This window comes from Pristiophorus japonicus, chromosome 9 (genome assembly GCF_044704955.1).
Source record: "Pristiophorus japonicus isolate sPriJap1 chromosome 9, sPriJap1.hap1, whole genome shotgun sequence".
Lineage (NCBI taxonomy): Eukaryota > Metazoa > Chordata > Chondrichthyes > Pristiophoridae > Pristiophorus > Pristiophorus japonicus.
Genome location: NC_091985.1, coordinates 222,976,458 through 222,993,161, shown reverse-complemented (window position 1 = coordinate 222,993,161; position 16,704 = coordinate 222,976,458). Strand labels below are relative to the sequence as shown.

Here is a 16,704-nt window from a genome sequence, read left to right as displayed (position 1 = left end):
GAAACTGATGGTTACATATTAAACCCACACTCATATACCAGAAACTGACAGCTATGGGATAAAACCAACACTCCAATACCAGAAACTAACAGGTACAGATTAATCCCACATTTTTTTTTACCAGAAACTGACGGATACAGAATAAAACCCACACTCATATACAGAAATGACAGGTACAGATTAAACCCACACTCGTATACCAGAAACTGACAGGTACAGGTTAGACCCACACTCATATACCAGAAACTGACAGGTACAGATTAAACACACACTCATTTACCAAAAACTGACAGGTACAGGTTAAACCCACATTCATATATCAGAAACTGACAGGTACAGAATATCATGCACACTCACATACAGAAACTGCCAGGTACAGATTAAACCTCACACTCATATCAGAAACTGACAGGTATCGAATAAAATACACATACATATTCCAGAAACTGACAGGTCCAAATTAAAACACACACTCACATACCAGAAACTGACAGGTATAGATTAAACACACACTCACATCCCAGAGATGGGCAGGTAATAAAATACACACTCATATACCAGAAACTGACAGGTACAGAATAAAATACACACTCGCATACCAGAAACTGGTAGGTACAGATTAAACCCCACACTCACATACCAGAGATTGAAATGTATAGAATAAAATACACACTCACATATCATAAACTGACAGTTACAGAAAAAAAGAACACACTCACATACCAGAGACTGACAGGTACAGAATAAAATACACATTAATATATCAGAAACTGACAGGTACAGAACAAACACGCACTCATATACCAGAAACTGACGGGTACAGAATAGTAACCCACACTCATATAGCAGATACTGACAGGTACAGATTACACCCTACACTCATATACCAGAAACTGACAGGTACAGATTAAAATACCCACTCGCATATTAGAATCTGATATGTACAGATTACACCCCACACTCGCATACCAGACACTGACAAGTACAGGTTAAAACCTACACTCACACATCAGATACTGACAGGTACAGATTAAACCCACACACATATGGCAGAAACCGACAGTTGCAGAATAGAAACCCACACTCACATACCAGAAACTGACAGTTCCAAATTAACCCCACAGTCATACATCAGAAATTGACAGGTACAGATTAAAGACCACACTCGCATACCAGAAACTGATATGTATAGATTAAATCTCACATTCACATATCAAAAACTGACAGTTAGATATTAAACCCACATTCATATACCAGAACCAAGAGGAACAGAATAAAATCCACACTCACAAAGCAGCTGACAGGTGCAGATTAACCCCACAGCCATACCAGAGACTAACAGGTACAGAATATTTATTCATAGGCAGTCCCTCGGAATCGAAGAAGACTTGCCTCCACTCTAAAAATGTGTCCTTAGGTGACTGAACAATACAATACGAGAACTACAGTCCCTGTCACAGGTGGGACAGATAGTCATTGTGGGAAAGGATGGATGGGACTGGTTTGCCACATGCTCTTTCCGCTGCCTGCGCTTGATTTCTGCATGCTCTCGGCGATGAGACTCGAGGTGCTCCACTTAGGGCCGTCTTTGGCCAGGGACTCCCAGGTGTCAGTGGGGATGTTGCACTTTATCAGGGAGGCTTTGAGGGTGTCCTTGTAATGTTCCCTTTGTCCGCCTTTGGCTCGTTTGCCATGAAGACATTCTGAGTAGAGCGCTTGCTTTGGGAATCTTGTGTCTGGCATGCGAACAATGTGGCCTGCCCAGCGGAGCTGATAAAGTGTGGTCAGTGCTTCAATGCTGGGGATATTGGCCCAGTCAAGGACATTAACGTTGGTGAGTCTGTCCTCCCAGGGGACCTGCAGGATCTTGTGGAGACATAGTTGGCGATATTTCTCCAGCGACTTGAGGTGTCTACTGTACATGGTCCATGTCTCTGAGCCATACAGGAGGGCAGGTATTACTACAGCCCTGTAGACCATGAGCTTTGTGGCAGATTTGAGGGCCTGGTCTTTGAACACTCTTCTTCAGACAGCCGAAGGCTGCATGGGTGCACTGGAGGCGGTGTTGAATCTCATCGTCAATGTCTACTCTTGTTGATATGAGGCTTCCGAGGTATGGGAAGTGGTCCATGTTGTCCAGGGTCACACCGTAGATCTTGATGACTGAGGGGCAGTGATGTGCAGTGGGGACAGGTTGGTGGAGGACCTTTTGTCTTACGGATGTTTAGTGTAAGGCCCATACTTTCGTACTCCTCAGTGAATACGTCGACTATGTCCTGGAGTTCAGCCTCTGTATGTACGCAGATGCAGGCGTCGTCTGCGTACTGTAGCTTGATGACCGAGGTTGGGGTGATCTTGGATTCGCATGCCAGACACAGAATTCCACAGATTCACAACCCTCTGGGAGAAGGAATTTCTTCTCCCAGAGGGTTGTGAATCTGTGGAATTCTTTGCCCAAGGAAGCAGTTGAGGCTAGCTCATTGAATGTATTCAAATCACAGATAGATAGATTTTTAAACAATAAGGGAATTAAGGATTACGGGGAGCGGGCGGGTAAGTGGAGCTGAGTCCACGGCCAGATCAGTTATGATCTTGTTGAATGGCGGAGCAGGCTCGAGGGGCTAGATGGCCGACTCCTGTTCCTAATTCTTATGTTGGACCTGACCTGGAGTCGACGAAGGTTGAACAGGTTCCCACTGGTTCTGTAGTTTAGTTCCACTCTAGTGGTAAGCTTGTTGACTGTGAGGTGGAGCATGGCAGCGAGAAAGATTGTGAAGAGGGTTGGGGTGAAGTCCCAGCCCTGTTTGACCCCAGTTTGGACATGGATTGGCTCTGTGATGGATCTGTAGGTAAGGATCACGGCCTGCATCTCGCCGTGGAGCAGACAGAGGATGGTGACTAACTTTTGGGGGCATCCGAAACAAAGGAGGACGCTCCATAGACCCTCGTGGTTGATATTGTCAAAGGCCTTTGTAAGGTCGAAGAAGGCCATGTACAAGGTACAGAATAAACACCACACTCATATTAGAGAGTGACAGGTACCGATTAAAACCCACAATCACATAACCGAAACTGAGAGGTACAGAATAACCCCCACAATCATATACCAGTAACTGACGGGGGTACAGCTTAAACGCCACACTCATATACCAGAGATAGATAGGTACAGAATTAAATACACACTCACATACCAGAATCTGACACCATCAGTTCCCGGGAGATCCAGACCGCCGTGCGCCTGCTGCTGCCCGGGGAGCTGGTCAAGCACGCCGTGTCGGAAGGGACAAAGGCGGTGACCAAGTACATCAGCTCCAAGTAAAACTCCACGCTGTCCTGACAGAACAAACCCCAAACACAACGGCTCTTTTAAGAGCCACCCACAGCCTCTCTGAAAGAGCTGCACAAGCGCATCACCCTTTAGACTCAATTTACTGTAATTATTTCCTGAACATGTGTGTTTGAGAACCTTTGCAGTTCCAGCTGTGGATTTAGTTTTGATTTCTCATAAGCAGCTTCACTGTCCGGTTCGACGTTAGGCCGCTGTTGAATTTCCCGCCATTCAAGCTACAAACACGGTTCCTTGTCGCTCGTTCCCATTTACAGCGCCTGTCGAGGAATTAGGAGCTTGTTTAGGGGATGAGACTCACATTTCAGTCACCTCATTCGCAAGCCCCTTTCGAATTTATTTTTCAATTCCTGTTGCAGGTCAATCCGTGTATTAACCCGGGACTCCCCGCAGTGTAAAAACCGAGAATGGGAGTTCGTACAGAGACCAGAACGGGAGCAGTGTGAACACTGTCCCTCTTCCCTTTTCACAGAAGGACTTCCAGTTCTGGTCTCACTTCCCCCTGTGCGGAGGATCGATCCATGATCTGTGATTCCCAACTTTTACACAGTTTGAGCTGGAATGTGTCCCGTTACAGAGTCAGTGGGGATTGATTGCCGTCCGTTACAGACAGATTGACAGTGAACGCGAATTTAATCCTGATTGGAACAGCCTGGAATTTGTAAGGGAAATATGGAATAAAATAAAAGGAAGTAAAACCTGTTTGTAAACCTTTGGCTAATGGTGAATTTATTAACATAATCCGCACTTAAAAACATTATTGGCGGTGTTTTTGAAATTAAAAATCGTTCGAGGTCTGACTGTTGACAGGAATTTCCGCCATTGTTTCATTGGTGGTCTCAACAGACAATGGGTAAGGCGAGAGATTAATATTCAGCGGCGGTTTGAGTAAAGAATCACCATGACTGGATGAGGAGGCAAAGGATTGGGTAAAGGCAAAGTCAAGCGAATCTCGGGCCTGATCTACGAGAAGACCCGCGTGATACTGAAGGTTTTCCTGGAGAATGTGATCCGCGATGCGGTCACCGACACTGAGCACGCCAAGCGCAAGACGGTCACTGCCATGGATGTGGTCTACGCTCTGAAACAGCAGGGCCCCACTCTCGATGGGTTCGGCGGCTGAACAGCGCGACCTTTCCCCCAAGCACAACACAAAGGCTCTTCTCAGAGCCACCCACCGCCTCACAGAGAGAACAGTGACCCGGGGAACGGGGGCGAGATAGTTGATTTACATTTTATTCTGCATAGATATGTTTTTTTGCCAAAATCGATATTGTGGTGTTAGGTGTTTTAAATCAGCATATACACGATGGACAGAATGTCCTTTTAGTTTTCGAATCATAGACATTTACGGGGCATTCCAGATGAAGGTAATACTGAAACAACTAATGTAGTTAGAATATAAGAACATAAAAACATAAGAAATAGGAGCAGGTGTAGGCCATACGGCCCCTCGAACCTGCTCCGTCATTTAATACGATCATGGACTACTTCCCTGCCCCATAAACCCTTATTCACTTATCGTTTAAGAAACTGTCTGTTTCTGTCTTAAATTTATTCAATGTTTCAGCTTCCACAGCTCTCTGAGGCAGCGAATTCCACAGATTCACAACCCTCAGAGAAGAAATTTCTCCTCATCTCAGTTTTAAATGGGCGGCCTCTTATTCTAAGATAAAGACCTCTAGTTCTAGTCTCCCCTAGCAGTGGGAACATCCTCTCTCGTTCACCTTGTCAAGCCCCCTCATAATCTTATATGTTTCGATAAGATCACCTCTCAATCTTCTGAATTCATAGAAACATAGAAACATAGAAAATAGGTGCAGGAGTAGGCCATTCGGCCCTTCTAGCCTGCACCGCCATTCAATGAGTTCATGGCTGAACATTCAACTTCAGTACCCCATTCCTGCTTTCTCACCATACCCCTTGATCCCCCTAGCAGTAAGGACCTCATCTAACTCCTTTTTGAATATATTTAGTGAATTGGCCTCAACAACTTTCTGTGGTAGACAATTCCACAGGTTCACCACTCTCTGGGTGAAGAAGTTCCTCCGCATCTCGGTCCTAAATGGCTTACCCCTTATCCTTAGACTGTGACCCCTGGTTCTGGACTTCCCCAACATTGGGAACATTCTTCCTGCATCTAACCTGTCTAACCCCGTCAGAATTTTATATGTTTCTATGAGGTCCCCTCTCATTCTTCTGAACTCCAGTGAATACAAGCCCAGTTGATCCAGTCTTTCTTGATAGGTCAGTCCCGCCATCCCGGGAATCAGTCTGGTGAACCTTCGCTGCACTCCCTCAATAGCAAGAATGTCCTTCCTCAGGTTAGGAGACCAAAACTGTACACAATACTCCAGGTGTGGCCTCACCAATGCCCTGTACAACTGTAGCAACACCTCCCTGCCCCTGTACTCAAATCCCCTTGCTATGAAGGCCAACATGCCATTTGCTTTCTTAACCGCCTGCTGCACCTGCATGCCAACCTTCAATGACTGATGTACCATGACACCCAGGTCTCTTTGCACCTCCCCTTTTCCTAATCTGTCACCATTCAGATAATAGTCTGTCTCTCTGTTTTTACCACCAAAGTGGATAACCTCACATTTATCCACATTATACTTCATCTGCCATGCATTTGCCCACTCACCTAACCTATCCAAGTCGCTCTGCAGCCTCACAGCATCCTCCTCGCAGCTCACACTGCCACCCAACTTAGTGTCATCCGCAAATTTGGAGATACTACATTTAATCCCCTCATCTAAATCATTAATGTACAGTGTAAACAGCTGGGGCCCCAGCACAGAACCTTGCGGTACCCCACTAGTCACTGCATTCCAATGAGTCGAGGCCCAACCTACTCAACCTTTCCCCAAAAGTCAACTCCCTCATTCCGGAATCAACCTTGTGAACCTTCTCTGAACTGCCTCCAAAGCAAGTATATCCTTTTGTAAATATGGAAACCAAAATTGCATGCAGTATTCCAGGTGTAGCCTCACCAATACCCTGTACAACTGTAGCAAGACTTCCCTGCTTTTATACTCCATCCCATTTGCAATAAAAGCCAAGATTCCATTGGCCTTCCTGATCACTTGCTGTACCTGCATACTGACCTTTTGCGTTTCATGCACAAGTACCCCCAGATCCCGCTGTACTGCAGCACTTTGCAATCTTTTGCCATTGAAATAATAACTTGCTCTTTGATTTTTTTCTGCCAAAGTGCATGACCTCACACTTTCCAATATTATACTCCATCTGCCAAATTCTTGCTCACTCACTTAGCCTGTCTATGTCCTTTTGCAGAATGTTTGTGTCCTCACACATTGCTTTTCCTCCCATCTATGTATCATCAGCAAACTTGGCTGTGTTACACTCGGTCCCTTCTTCCAAGTCGTTAATATAGATCATAAATAGATGGGGTCCCAGCACTGATCCCTGTGGCATCCCATTGGGTACTGATTGCCAACGTGAGAATGAACCATTTAGCCCGACTCTCTGGTTTCTGTTCGTTAGCCAATCCTCTATCCATGCTAATATATTACCCCCAACCCCATGAACTTTTATCTTGTGCAGTGAGTAACCTTTTATGTGGCACCTTGCCAAATGCCTTCTGGAAGTCCAAATACACTTCATCTACTGCTTCCCCTTTATCCACCCTGTTCGTTACATCCTCAAAGAATTGCAGCAAATTTGTCCAACATGACTTCCCCTTCATAAATTCGTGCTGTTACATCCATGTTACAGCAGTGGCAGATAAGAAAGGTGTTGAATTAAACGATGGGAGAAAGGTAGCATCAGGGCGGAAAGACAGTGAGGGCCCCTTGCCCTCAGAGAAGGACTCCCAAGTCCTGATCAGAAGTGACCCTCAGGCAATCTCGGTTACAAACCGGTCAATGTCTCGAACATATAAAAATCTAGATCGACAAACACAGCAGCGAGTTTGCTGTTCAGATATATATATAGGAAAAAATGTGAATGAAAGTTGCTCATAAGTCCGGCCGTCATTAACCATTTTTACCTGAGAGCAGAACAGAAACATAAAGAACAGAGTACAAATCGGGAGGGGATGCAATTGATGACCTCATTTAAGAATTTGAGATTGTGGCGAGCAATAAATCTGATTGGATGTTTAAAGAGACCAATCAGAGAGATACAGAACAATGGAAATTGACAACGCAGCCAATGAACCAATCATAGTCATTGCCTTCACCAATCCCTCATTAGCATAGGGCTGTGGGCGGAGTGTGGGGCTGCCTATATAATGCTAGCTTGGAGCAGAATTTCCTTCATATCTGTGCCCGACTGAACAAGACGATGCCTGAGGAAAAGAAACCAGCTTCAAAAAAGGGTGCCAAGAAAGTTATCAAGAAAACACCACCAAAGGGCGGCAAGAAGCGCCGAAAGTCGAGGAAGGAGAGTTACTCCATCTACATCTACAAAGTGATGAAGCAGGTTCACCCCGACACCGGGATCTCCTCCAAGGCCATGGGCATCATGAACTCGTTTGTGAACGATATTTTCGAGCGCATCGCGGGTGAGGCTTCCCGCCTGGCCCATTACAACAAGCGCCGCACCATCAGCTCCCGGGAGATCCAGACCGCCGTGCGCCTGCTGCTGCCCGGGGAGCTGGCCAAGCACGCCGTGTCGGAAGGGACAAAGGCGGTGACCAAATACACCAGCTCCAAGTAAAACTCCACGCTGTCCTGACAGAACAAACACCAAACACAACGGCTCTTTTAAGAGCCACCCACAACATCATTGAAAGAGCTGCACAAATACATCTCCCTTTAGACTGAATTTACTATAATTATTTCCCGAACAACTGTGTATGAGAACCTTTACAGTTCCAGCTGTAGATTTAGTTTTGAATTCTCATAAGCAGCTTCACTGAGGGGTTCGACCTTGGTGTCGCTGGAATTTCCTGCAGAGTCAACTACAAACACGTCCCTGGTCGCTTTCACTTTGTTCTCAGACCCGTTCATTAACAGCGCCTGCCGACGAATTTATTTTGGGGGGGCGAGGAAACTCCGATTTCAGTCACATTCTCACTCAAGCCCTTTTCACGTTTTGTTTTATTCCATTGCGCTCAGTCTGTTTATTAACCCGAGACTCCCCGCAGTGTAACAACCCAGAATGGGAGTTCTTAGAGACTAGAACAGGGGCAGTTTGAACACTCTGTCCCTCTTTTTTCACAGAAGGACTCTCCGTTCTGGTCTCACCCCCACAGCAGCTCCTGTGAAAACAAGTTCACTTTTACAAAGCTGGAGCTGGAATGTGTCCCGTTGCAGAATCAGTGGGGGCTGAGTCCCGCCCGTTACAGACAGTTTGAAGCTGAAGCCGAATTTAATCTTGATTGTAACAGGCTGGAATTTGCAAGGCAAACATGGAATAAGACAAAAGGAAACAAATTGTTTAGAAATATATGGCTAACGGTGAAGTTACTAACATAATCCGCAATTTTAACAATTATTGGCGGGATTTTTGAATTTTAAAAATCGTTAGATTCTGATTGTTGGGAACCAGTAATTTCCGCCCTCCTTTCATTGGTGGACTAAACAGGCTGTGATTGGTCATCGGAAACGGCCAATGAAATCCACCACAGAGTGACCAATCACAAGTTGGCTCCCTGCATCCCTCCAGAAGGTATAAGAAGGGCAGATATGGGAGGAGTTTCTCATTCCTTGTCTGAACCTGCGGATTGTGGAAATGTCTGGAAGAGGAAAAACCGGCGGTAAAGCTCGGGCCAAGGCCAAGTCTCGCTCCTCCCGGGCCGGACTGCAGTTCCCTATGGGCCGTGTTCACAGGCTCCTGCGAAAGGGGAACTACGCTCAGCGTGTGGGTGCCGGAGCCCCGGTCTACATGGCTGCTGTGCTCGAGTATCTGACCGCTGAAATCCTGGAGCTGGCCGGCAACGCGGCCCGCGACAACAAGAAGACCCGCATCATCCCCAGACACCTGCAACGACGAGGAGCTCAACAAGCTGCTGGGAAAGGTGACCATCGCTCAGGGCGGGGTGCTGCCTAATATCCAGGCTCTGCTGCTGCCCAAGAAAACCACCACTTCGTCCAAGAGCAAGTAAAGCGGATAAGATTTAATCTAATAACCCAAAGGCTTTTTTCAGAGCCACTCACAGTATCTGAAAGGGCTGCTTACTGTATTATTGGAGACCTTCAGTTCAGGTACCGATAAATTGGTCTGTTTCAGACCTGTGTGCGGGAGTTTTCAGTTCCTGGTATCTGCATTACGGTTCTCTGCTCACCCAAACTGTTCGAGTTAGCAGCTAATAATTAAACTACAGTTGTCAGAGCCTCAAAACTTGTATAAATACTGCAACTGGTTCCTTAAATATTCTTTAGTCTATCAATGAAAGCTGTATGAAGAGAGTCGGCTGTTATTAAAAGGGCCTAGTTTAATTATGGTCTGGTTTGAGAGTTTGAATGCTGGTTCTGTTCCCGGGAGCTCCGGCCGTTCCCGGGCTGTGTATTTCTCTTCCTTAGCCGGCCAGTTTAGACCTACACTGAGCAGCCAAGCGCAAGACGGTCACTGCCATGGATGTGGTGTACACTCTGAAACGGCAGGGCCGCACTTTCTATGGATTCAACGCGACCCTCTCCCCCAAGCACAAAGCAAAGGCTCGTCTCAGTGCCAACCACCGCCTCACAGGGAGTGGGGGAGGGGCGGGGAGCTGGAGGGAGATATCGTTAATTTATATTTTGCTCTGTATAGATAGATATTTTCGCCAAGGTCTATATGTTTTAAATCAGCATATGCACGATGGATGGTATATCCTTTTAGTTCAGAATTATAGACATTTATCATCGAAGCTTCCAGGACGGAAGGATGCCACTTCGGCCTATCGTGTCCGTGCCAGCCAACAAAAGGTTATCCAGCCTAATCCCACTTTCCAGCTCTAGGTCCGTAACCCTGCAGGTTATGGCACTTCAAGTGCACATCCAAGTAGTTTTAAATGTGGTGAGGGTTTCTGCCTCGACCACCCATTCAGGCAGTGAGTTCCAGACCCCCACCCTCTGCGTGAAGAAATTTCCCCTCTAAACCTTCTGTCAATTACTTTAAATTTCTGTCCCCTGTGCTAAGGGAAATAGGCCCTTTACGGCACAACTCTTTTGGGGAAAACATAATAAATTAATCCAAGTGCCCCCAGATCTGGGGGACACTCCAAACACTTTTCTGTGCCCTTTTTTTTTTGGTTATTTTTGTGGGGTTTTTTGGGGGCAGAAAAACCATAATTTACAAGTGTCCCCTATAAAAGGGAAGGGGGACACTAAAACCCAGCAATTAAAACAAATCAAACTTCAAAACATATAAAATCATATTAAAATTTGGTGCCGGGGGTGACAATGCACTCCAGTCCCTCCGGCACCTACCTCTCTCAGAAGGCCGCGAGCGTACCGGTGGACACCGCGTGCTCCATCTCTAGGGACACCCTGGCCCGGATGTAAGCACGGAAGAAAGGCAGGCGGTCAGGCTGAACGACCCCCTCGACCGCCCGCTGCCTGGACCGGCTGATGGCACCCTTGACCGTGCCCAGGAGCAGTCCTACAAGAAGGCCTTCGGACCTACCCGCTCCCCTCCGCACAGGGTGCCCAAAGATCAGGAATGTGGGACTGAAGTGCAGCCAGAAATTGAGGAGCAACCCCTTTAAATAATGGAACAGGGGGTGCAACCTTGTACATTCACTAAAAACGTGGAACACGGACTCTTCCAGACCGCAGAAATTGCAGGCGGCCTGGGAGCCCGTGAACCAACTTAAACATTTATTGCATGGGACTGCTCCGTGTACCACCTTCCAGGCCAAGTCCCCGATAAATAATGGGAGAACTCCCGCATAGAGTGCATTCCATCGGGGACCCCCGCCTCCACCAGATGGCAAGATGGTACGCCATGGCGTGTCCGGATGGCAGACGAGGATGGCAAAGTTGAGAGTGTGCAGGAGCAGCCTGTACAGGAAACCCCTCCATGCAGAACTGAAAGGCACGGAGGGGATTTCCCCGAGGTGGCTCAAGTTGTGAGGCGCCGGCTCCCAAGGGAGGTTCCGCGGTTTGGCACCGATGAGGAATTCTGTCCGGACGGGGGGCAGTTCGGACGGGATCTCCTCACATGCTTGAGCCGCCTCGACACACCTAATGGAATCAGGGCCCAGAGCTGTTTTTAGCGACTCAATGGCATTGGCCATGCGGCGGACTTCGGCCGAATTTAGGTGCCAAGCCAGCATGTCTGGCGTCATCCAGCCTGCTCCTCCATCATTGAGCAGGTCCCTGACCCTGGTCACCTCGCCAGCTGCAGCCCTCTCGTTCGACTGCCACCTGAAACCTCGGTCGTGGAGGTACGGATTCCTGAGCAGCGGCTCCTGCAGGACAGCTGCCACTCCAGCCGGTGGATAGCTGCGCTTGGTGGAGACTTTGTTCCAGACCCTGATGAGTTCCTGGTAAAAGACAGGCAGCCCCTCGACGGTGGTCCTGATGCCCCCCAAGCTCACAAACAGGAGCTGCATGTCGTAGTTGAGGCTGTGCTGCTGGCGGAAGAAATGCGTCACCAGTGCACGGCACCTGGGAGGGGGCTCAACGTAAAGGTATCTCTGCAGGGTCTGAAGACGGAAAGTCGCTAGCTGGGTGCTGACGCACACCAACAACTGACCGCCCTCCCTAAGCGGGAGACTCAAGACCGCCGCAGAGACCCAGTGCTTCCTGTTGTTCCAGAAGAAGTCCACCAGCTTCTTCTGTATCTTGGCGACAAACGCAGGGGGAGGGGGAAAAGTGACCAGCCGGTACCACAGCATAGCGGCCACCAGCTGGCACTCGACCCCTGTAGGACAGCACTTCGAGCAGTCCTGTCCAGCGCCCGAGGCGAACGGCGACCTTGGCCTCCAGCTCTTGCCAGTTCGCCGGTCAGGCTTCCTCGTCAGGGCTCAGGTAGACTTCCAGATAGAGGAGATGGGTCGTGCTCCAGGCAAAACGCCTGAGCTCCTCTGGCAGGGAGTCCACTCACCACTGACCCACCAGGAGTCCGGAACATTTCTCCCAGTTGATACTGACGAAGGATGCGGCTGAGTAAATCTGCTGGCACTCACGCATCCTCCGCAGGTCAGTGGGATCCTCTACCGTGAGGAGCACATCATCGGCGTAAGCTGAGAGGACGACCTCCACGCCCAGCCCTTGCAGAGCCAGTCCTGTCAACCTCGTCCGCAGGAGGCACAGAAAAGGCTCCACGCAGATGGCATATAACTGGCTGGACATGGGGCATCCCTGGCGCACCCTACTCCTAAAGCGAAGGGGCGCCATCAAGGACCCATTAACCTTAATCAGACACTCCGCGGTGGCATACAAAAGTCGGATCCGGACGACGAAATGCGTCCCGAACCCGAAAACGCGCAGAGTTCCGAACAGATAGTCGTGATCCACCCTGTCGAACGCCTTCTCTTGGTCGAGAGATAGGAAGGCGACCGACAGACCAGCCTCCTGGGAATGATGGATGAGGTCCCGGACCAGATGGATGTTATCGTGGATTGTCCGGCCCGGGACTGTGTAGGACTGGTCGGGGTGGATCATGTGGTCCAGCACAGTGCCAAGGCGAGCAGACATCACCCTGCCAAAGATTTTGTAGTCCGTGCTGAGGAGGGAGACTGAGCGCCAGTTCTTAAGTAGGCGGAGATCGCCCTTCTTAGGCAGCAGGACGATGACTGCCGTGCATCTCCCCGGTTGCCAGACTTTCCCCCAGGACCCGCGCGTTGTCACCCCCCAGGACGTTCCAGAACGCCCTGTGGAACCCCATGGGTCAGCCCGTCCAGCCCTGGGGCTTTTCCCCTCGATAGCCAGTGGAGGGCGCCAGGCTTAGCGGAGCTTCCAGATTTTCAGCGCCTTCCGGGCCGACCTTCGGTAGATCCTCCCACAAAACTCTACGCACTTCCTAGCTGGACGGCTCCGGAGAGAACAGAGCCCCATAATATCCTCGGGCCCTGTTGCTGACGCCCTCCAGATCTGAGACAGAGAGCCGTCATCGGCCAGCAATGTCAAGAGCTGCTTACAGACACCCTGTCTTTTTTCCAGTGAGTAGAAGAAGGGGGAGCCGCGGTCCAGATCCTGCAGGAACCGGATCCGCGACCTCACGAATGCGCCTCGGGACCTGACGAACTGCAGTCCTTCAGCGCGGCCTTCTACGCTTCGTACACCATCCGCAGGGCCGGCTCCTCGACGACTTGACTGAGACGGGATTCCAGGTCGAGCACCTCTTTTTCTAGGCGCCCGATCCTAGCTGCCCACACCTTGGTCGACCCCCTCGCATACTCTTGGTAGAAGACACGGACGTGAACCTTGCCCATGTCCCACCATAACCTCAAGGAGGGGAAGTCCCCCTGCTTCCTTCTCCAGTCGGCCCAGAAATGACGGAACAAGTCCTGGAACCGCTCATCCTCCAGCAGCTGGTTGTTAAAATGCCAGTACGCGGATCCCATCCTCGCGTGGAGCGAAGCGAGCTCCGCCCACACCAGGTGGTGGTCTGAACACGGCACCAGCCGCATAGAGGCCGCCGGAACACAGGAAACGTATGCCCGAGACACGTAAAGGCGGTTGATTCTGGACCATCCTCTTCCAGGCCTCACCCAAGTAAAGGCGCTGGAGTCGGGATGGCGATTTCGCCAGACGTCCACCAAGTCGAAGGACCCGACCAGGTCCCTCAACTTCTCGATCACCGTCATGCTCTGCGGGGCACCGGAGCGGTCCCTCACCTCGAAGGTGCAGTTGAAATCCCCTCTGAGGACAATGCAGTAGCCGACAGCGACAGAACCAAGAAGAGCGGACACTTCTTCGAAGAAGCGCGTTTGCTGCGGGCCGGGCTGAGGTGCGTACACATTCACGAGATGGAGCGGCACGTCCCCCAGGTGAACCGTGACGTGCAGCAAGCAGCAAAATGGCCACCCCACAAGAAGTGGCAGTGTGGTGACTCATGCGGACCTCTCCTTGCCATTCCAGGAGCCACGTTCGTCTCCCGGAACGGTGTGGGTTTCTTGCAGGAAGCACACCGCGTATTTCCCCTCCCACAGGAGCAAGAAATTGTTAAATCTACGGCGTGCCTCTCTGCCGCCGTTGATGTTGAGCCTGGCTATGGTTATCTTCATGACAACCTCTACTTAACCTATTGTGGTGGGGGGGGAGTGGAGTCGTTTGTTGACCTCCACTCCCTCAGCAGCCCAGCGAGCAATGTTTTGAGCCGACGCCTTTGATAAGGGACCACCCGCGGCCATGGTTTTAGCGGCAGCGCAGATGGACCTGATGAGGAGCGCCGGCTCGGACCATTTTTCCAGGGCCAGATGGGCTCAGTTGTGGCAACCCTGGCTCTGGACCATAAAGTCCCGGAGTTCCTTTACAGGAATGAGGGGGGACTCAGCAGCGGGCACGAGGAGATCCACCGCCTCACTGGCGATGGACTCCAGATCTTCTCCCGCACCCTCCACCGAGTCCCCATCCCCCTCCGGGAGTTCACCGCTAGCAGCCGGTCCATCGACCACCCGAGGTGCGACAAACGGCCCGGCCACTCCATCCGGCCCTGGCTCTGCCCCGATCCCGCCACCATGATCGTCGGCAGACGAGTCCCCACTGGGCTATTTTAATTGTGGTGCTGGGTCAGGAAGCAGCAGCGGAAGGGGTTCCTCCTCAGCCCCAGGCACCGGGGAACATGGAGAGATCTGGTCGAAGAACTGCTCCAGGTCCTCCAAGTCCCCCACCTCCAAAGTTGGGGGCGAGGGTTGGTGTTCTTCCCCGTTCCCGCCGCCACCCCCCAGCCCAGTGTGTGTCGGTTCTTTAAAATTATTAAAATTTTATTTATCTGCCAGATCGAGCAGATCCCGGGAGATGTTGTATATTGGCTGAGCGGGCTCAGGTTCGGCCATTTCAGCCCCTCCCACCTCAGTCCCTGGGATGCCCGACCCGGCGGCGACGCATTCCTCCGCCGGCCCCACGCCCCCCACAACAGGCAGATCTTCATCGCCATCCCCGGGAGGCAGAGGCTGGGCAGCCTCGACTGTCTGACCCTCCCCGGGGACAGATTCCCCCCCACCTACGGCGCGGTTTGGGGGTGCTGATGGGGGACGCGGGACATGTGGCAGGCACCAACTCCTCCGTGGAGGGATATTGTTCCCCCTCCACCTCATTGGAGCGGTGCCTCCTTTTTTGTCTGGGGGAGGGGGCGCGGAGACAGGGAGACCTCACTGCTGAGGCCTCCCGCTCCACTCCCCCCTTTTATTTTTCTTGCCCACGCCCAAGCCCTCTGCGGTATTGTCGAGGGCTTGGGCACGGGCTCAGGGCAGGTGACAGAGGTAGGCCGGGTGCGGTGATGAGGCTGTCCGGTGCTCAGGGGACCCGCCTCGAGGTATTTCACCTTCCTCCATGCCTTCCTTCCACCCGGACGCTCTCCCTCCTCACCGCCGGAGGCCATGAAGACAAAGGCCTCCAACGATGTCCGCGCATCCACGCGGATGCTACTAGGGGGAGAGGTGGCGATGGCGCCAGCCTTGGGTCCCTTTGGTGGCTCCGCACGCCGTCCAACGTCTCCTCGTGCACCACGTTAAAGGTGCCCTCTGTCATCTCCTCCCGCGCCAGCCGGACAAAAAGCTGGCACTGGAAGGAGAACACATGATGCAGGCTGGTCTCCCTGAGACCGAGCGGTATCGGGTTAATCCCCGACCTTACCTCCCCCAGTTGATGTAGGTGAGGGAGCAGGAGCTCAGCGGGAACAAAGGGCGGGACATTCGAAAGAATGATCCTCTGCGTGGTGGCCTCGAGAGGGTCCACCGGCTGGAATGTCCCACCCACCGTGAGCCCCTTTTCAAGGGCCAGGGACACCACCCGCTCCGACCCCAGGAAGAACACAGCCTTCCTGGACATCTTGAAGGCCACGACAATAGCTGAGGGTCCGACTACCCCAGCCATCGCCCACACGCAGTCCTTGATGCTCATAGTGAGGTGAGTGTAGCTCTTGACCCCATGTTTTTTAGTTATTAATCTAAATGGTAGCAGTGCAGCAGGATGCGCAGTGGCTGTGGAAGCCGCCTGCGCGTAAGTCTTAACTGGCCCTGCCACCGACATAGATGGGGTCGCCATCACGGGGTCCCTTTAAGGGTTACACTCACCCCAAAGTCACAGGCCTTAATGGTCTTAATAGGCCTCGTTAAATGTGGGAGCAGAGGGAGCTCTTAATGAGGCACACCTCTCCCCTAGTTAACGATTAGGGAGGGGCCTTGCTCCCTCTGCTCAGTTGTCTTGATTTTTTAATTAGGAGGAAAGAGCTCTCAGCGAGAGAGGGGAGAGACAGAGAGAGTGACAGAGTGACAGAGAGAGAGGGGGGGTGGG

The 16,704-nt window shown here is 51.0% G+C and overlaps 1 protein-coding gene across 1 annotated transcript in view; it reads left to right on the top strand.

The window, feature by feature from the left end:
- The window catches only part of LOC139274160 (zinc finger protein 420-like), a gene marked incomplete at its 5' end in the record, with an annotated part of 62,189 nt that overhangs the window by 18,765 nt on the left and 26,720 nt on the right, over positions 1-16,704 (top strand). Inside the window, one exon of the mRNA XM_070891199.1 lies at positions 4,264-4,456. Coding sequence (XP_070747300.1) covers positions 4,264-4,456 — 193 coding nt within the window. The remainder of the gene's footprint in view (positions 1-4,263; positions 4,457-16,704) is intronic.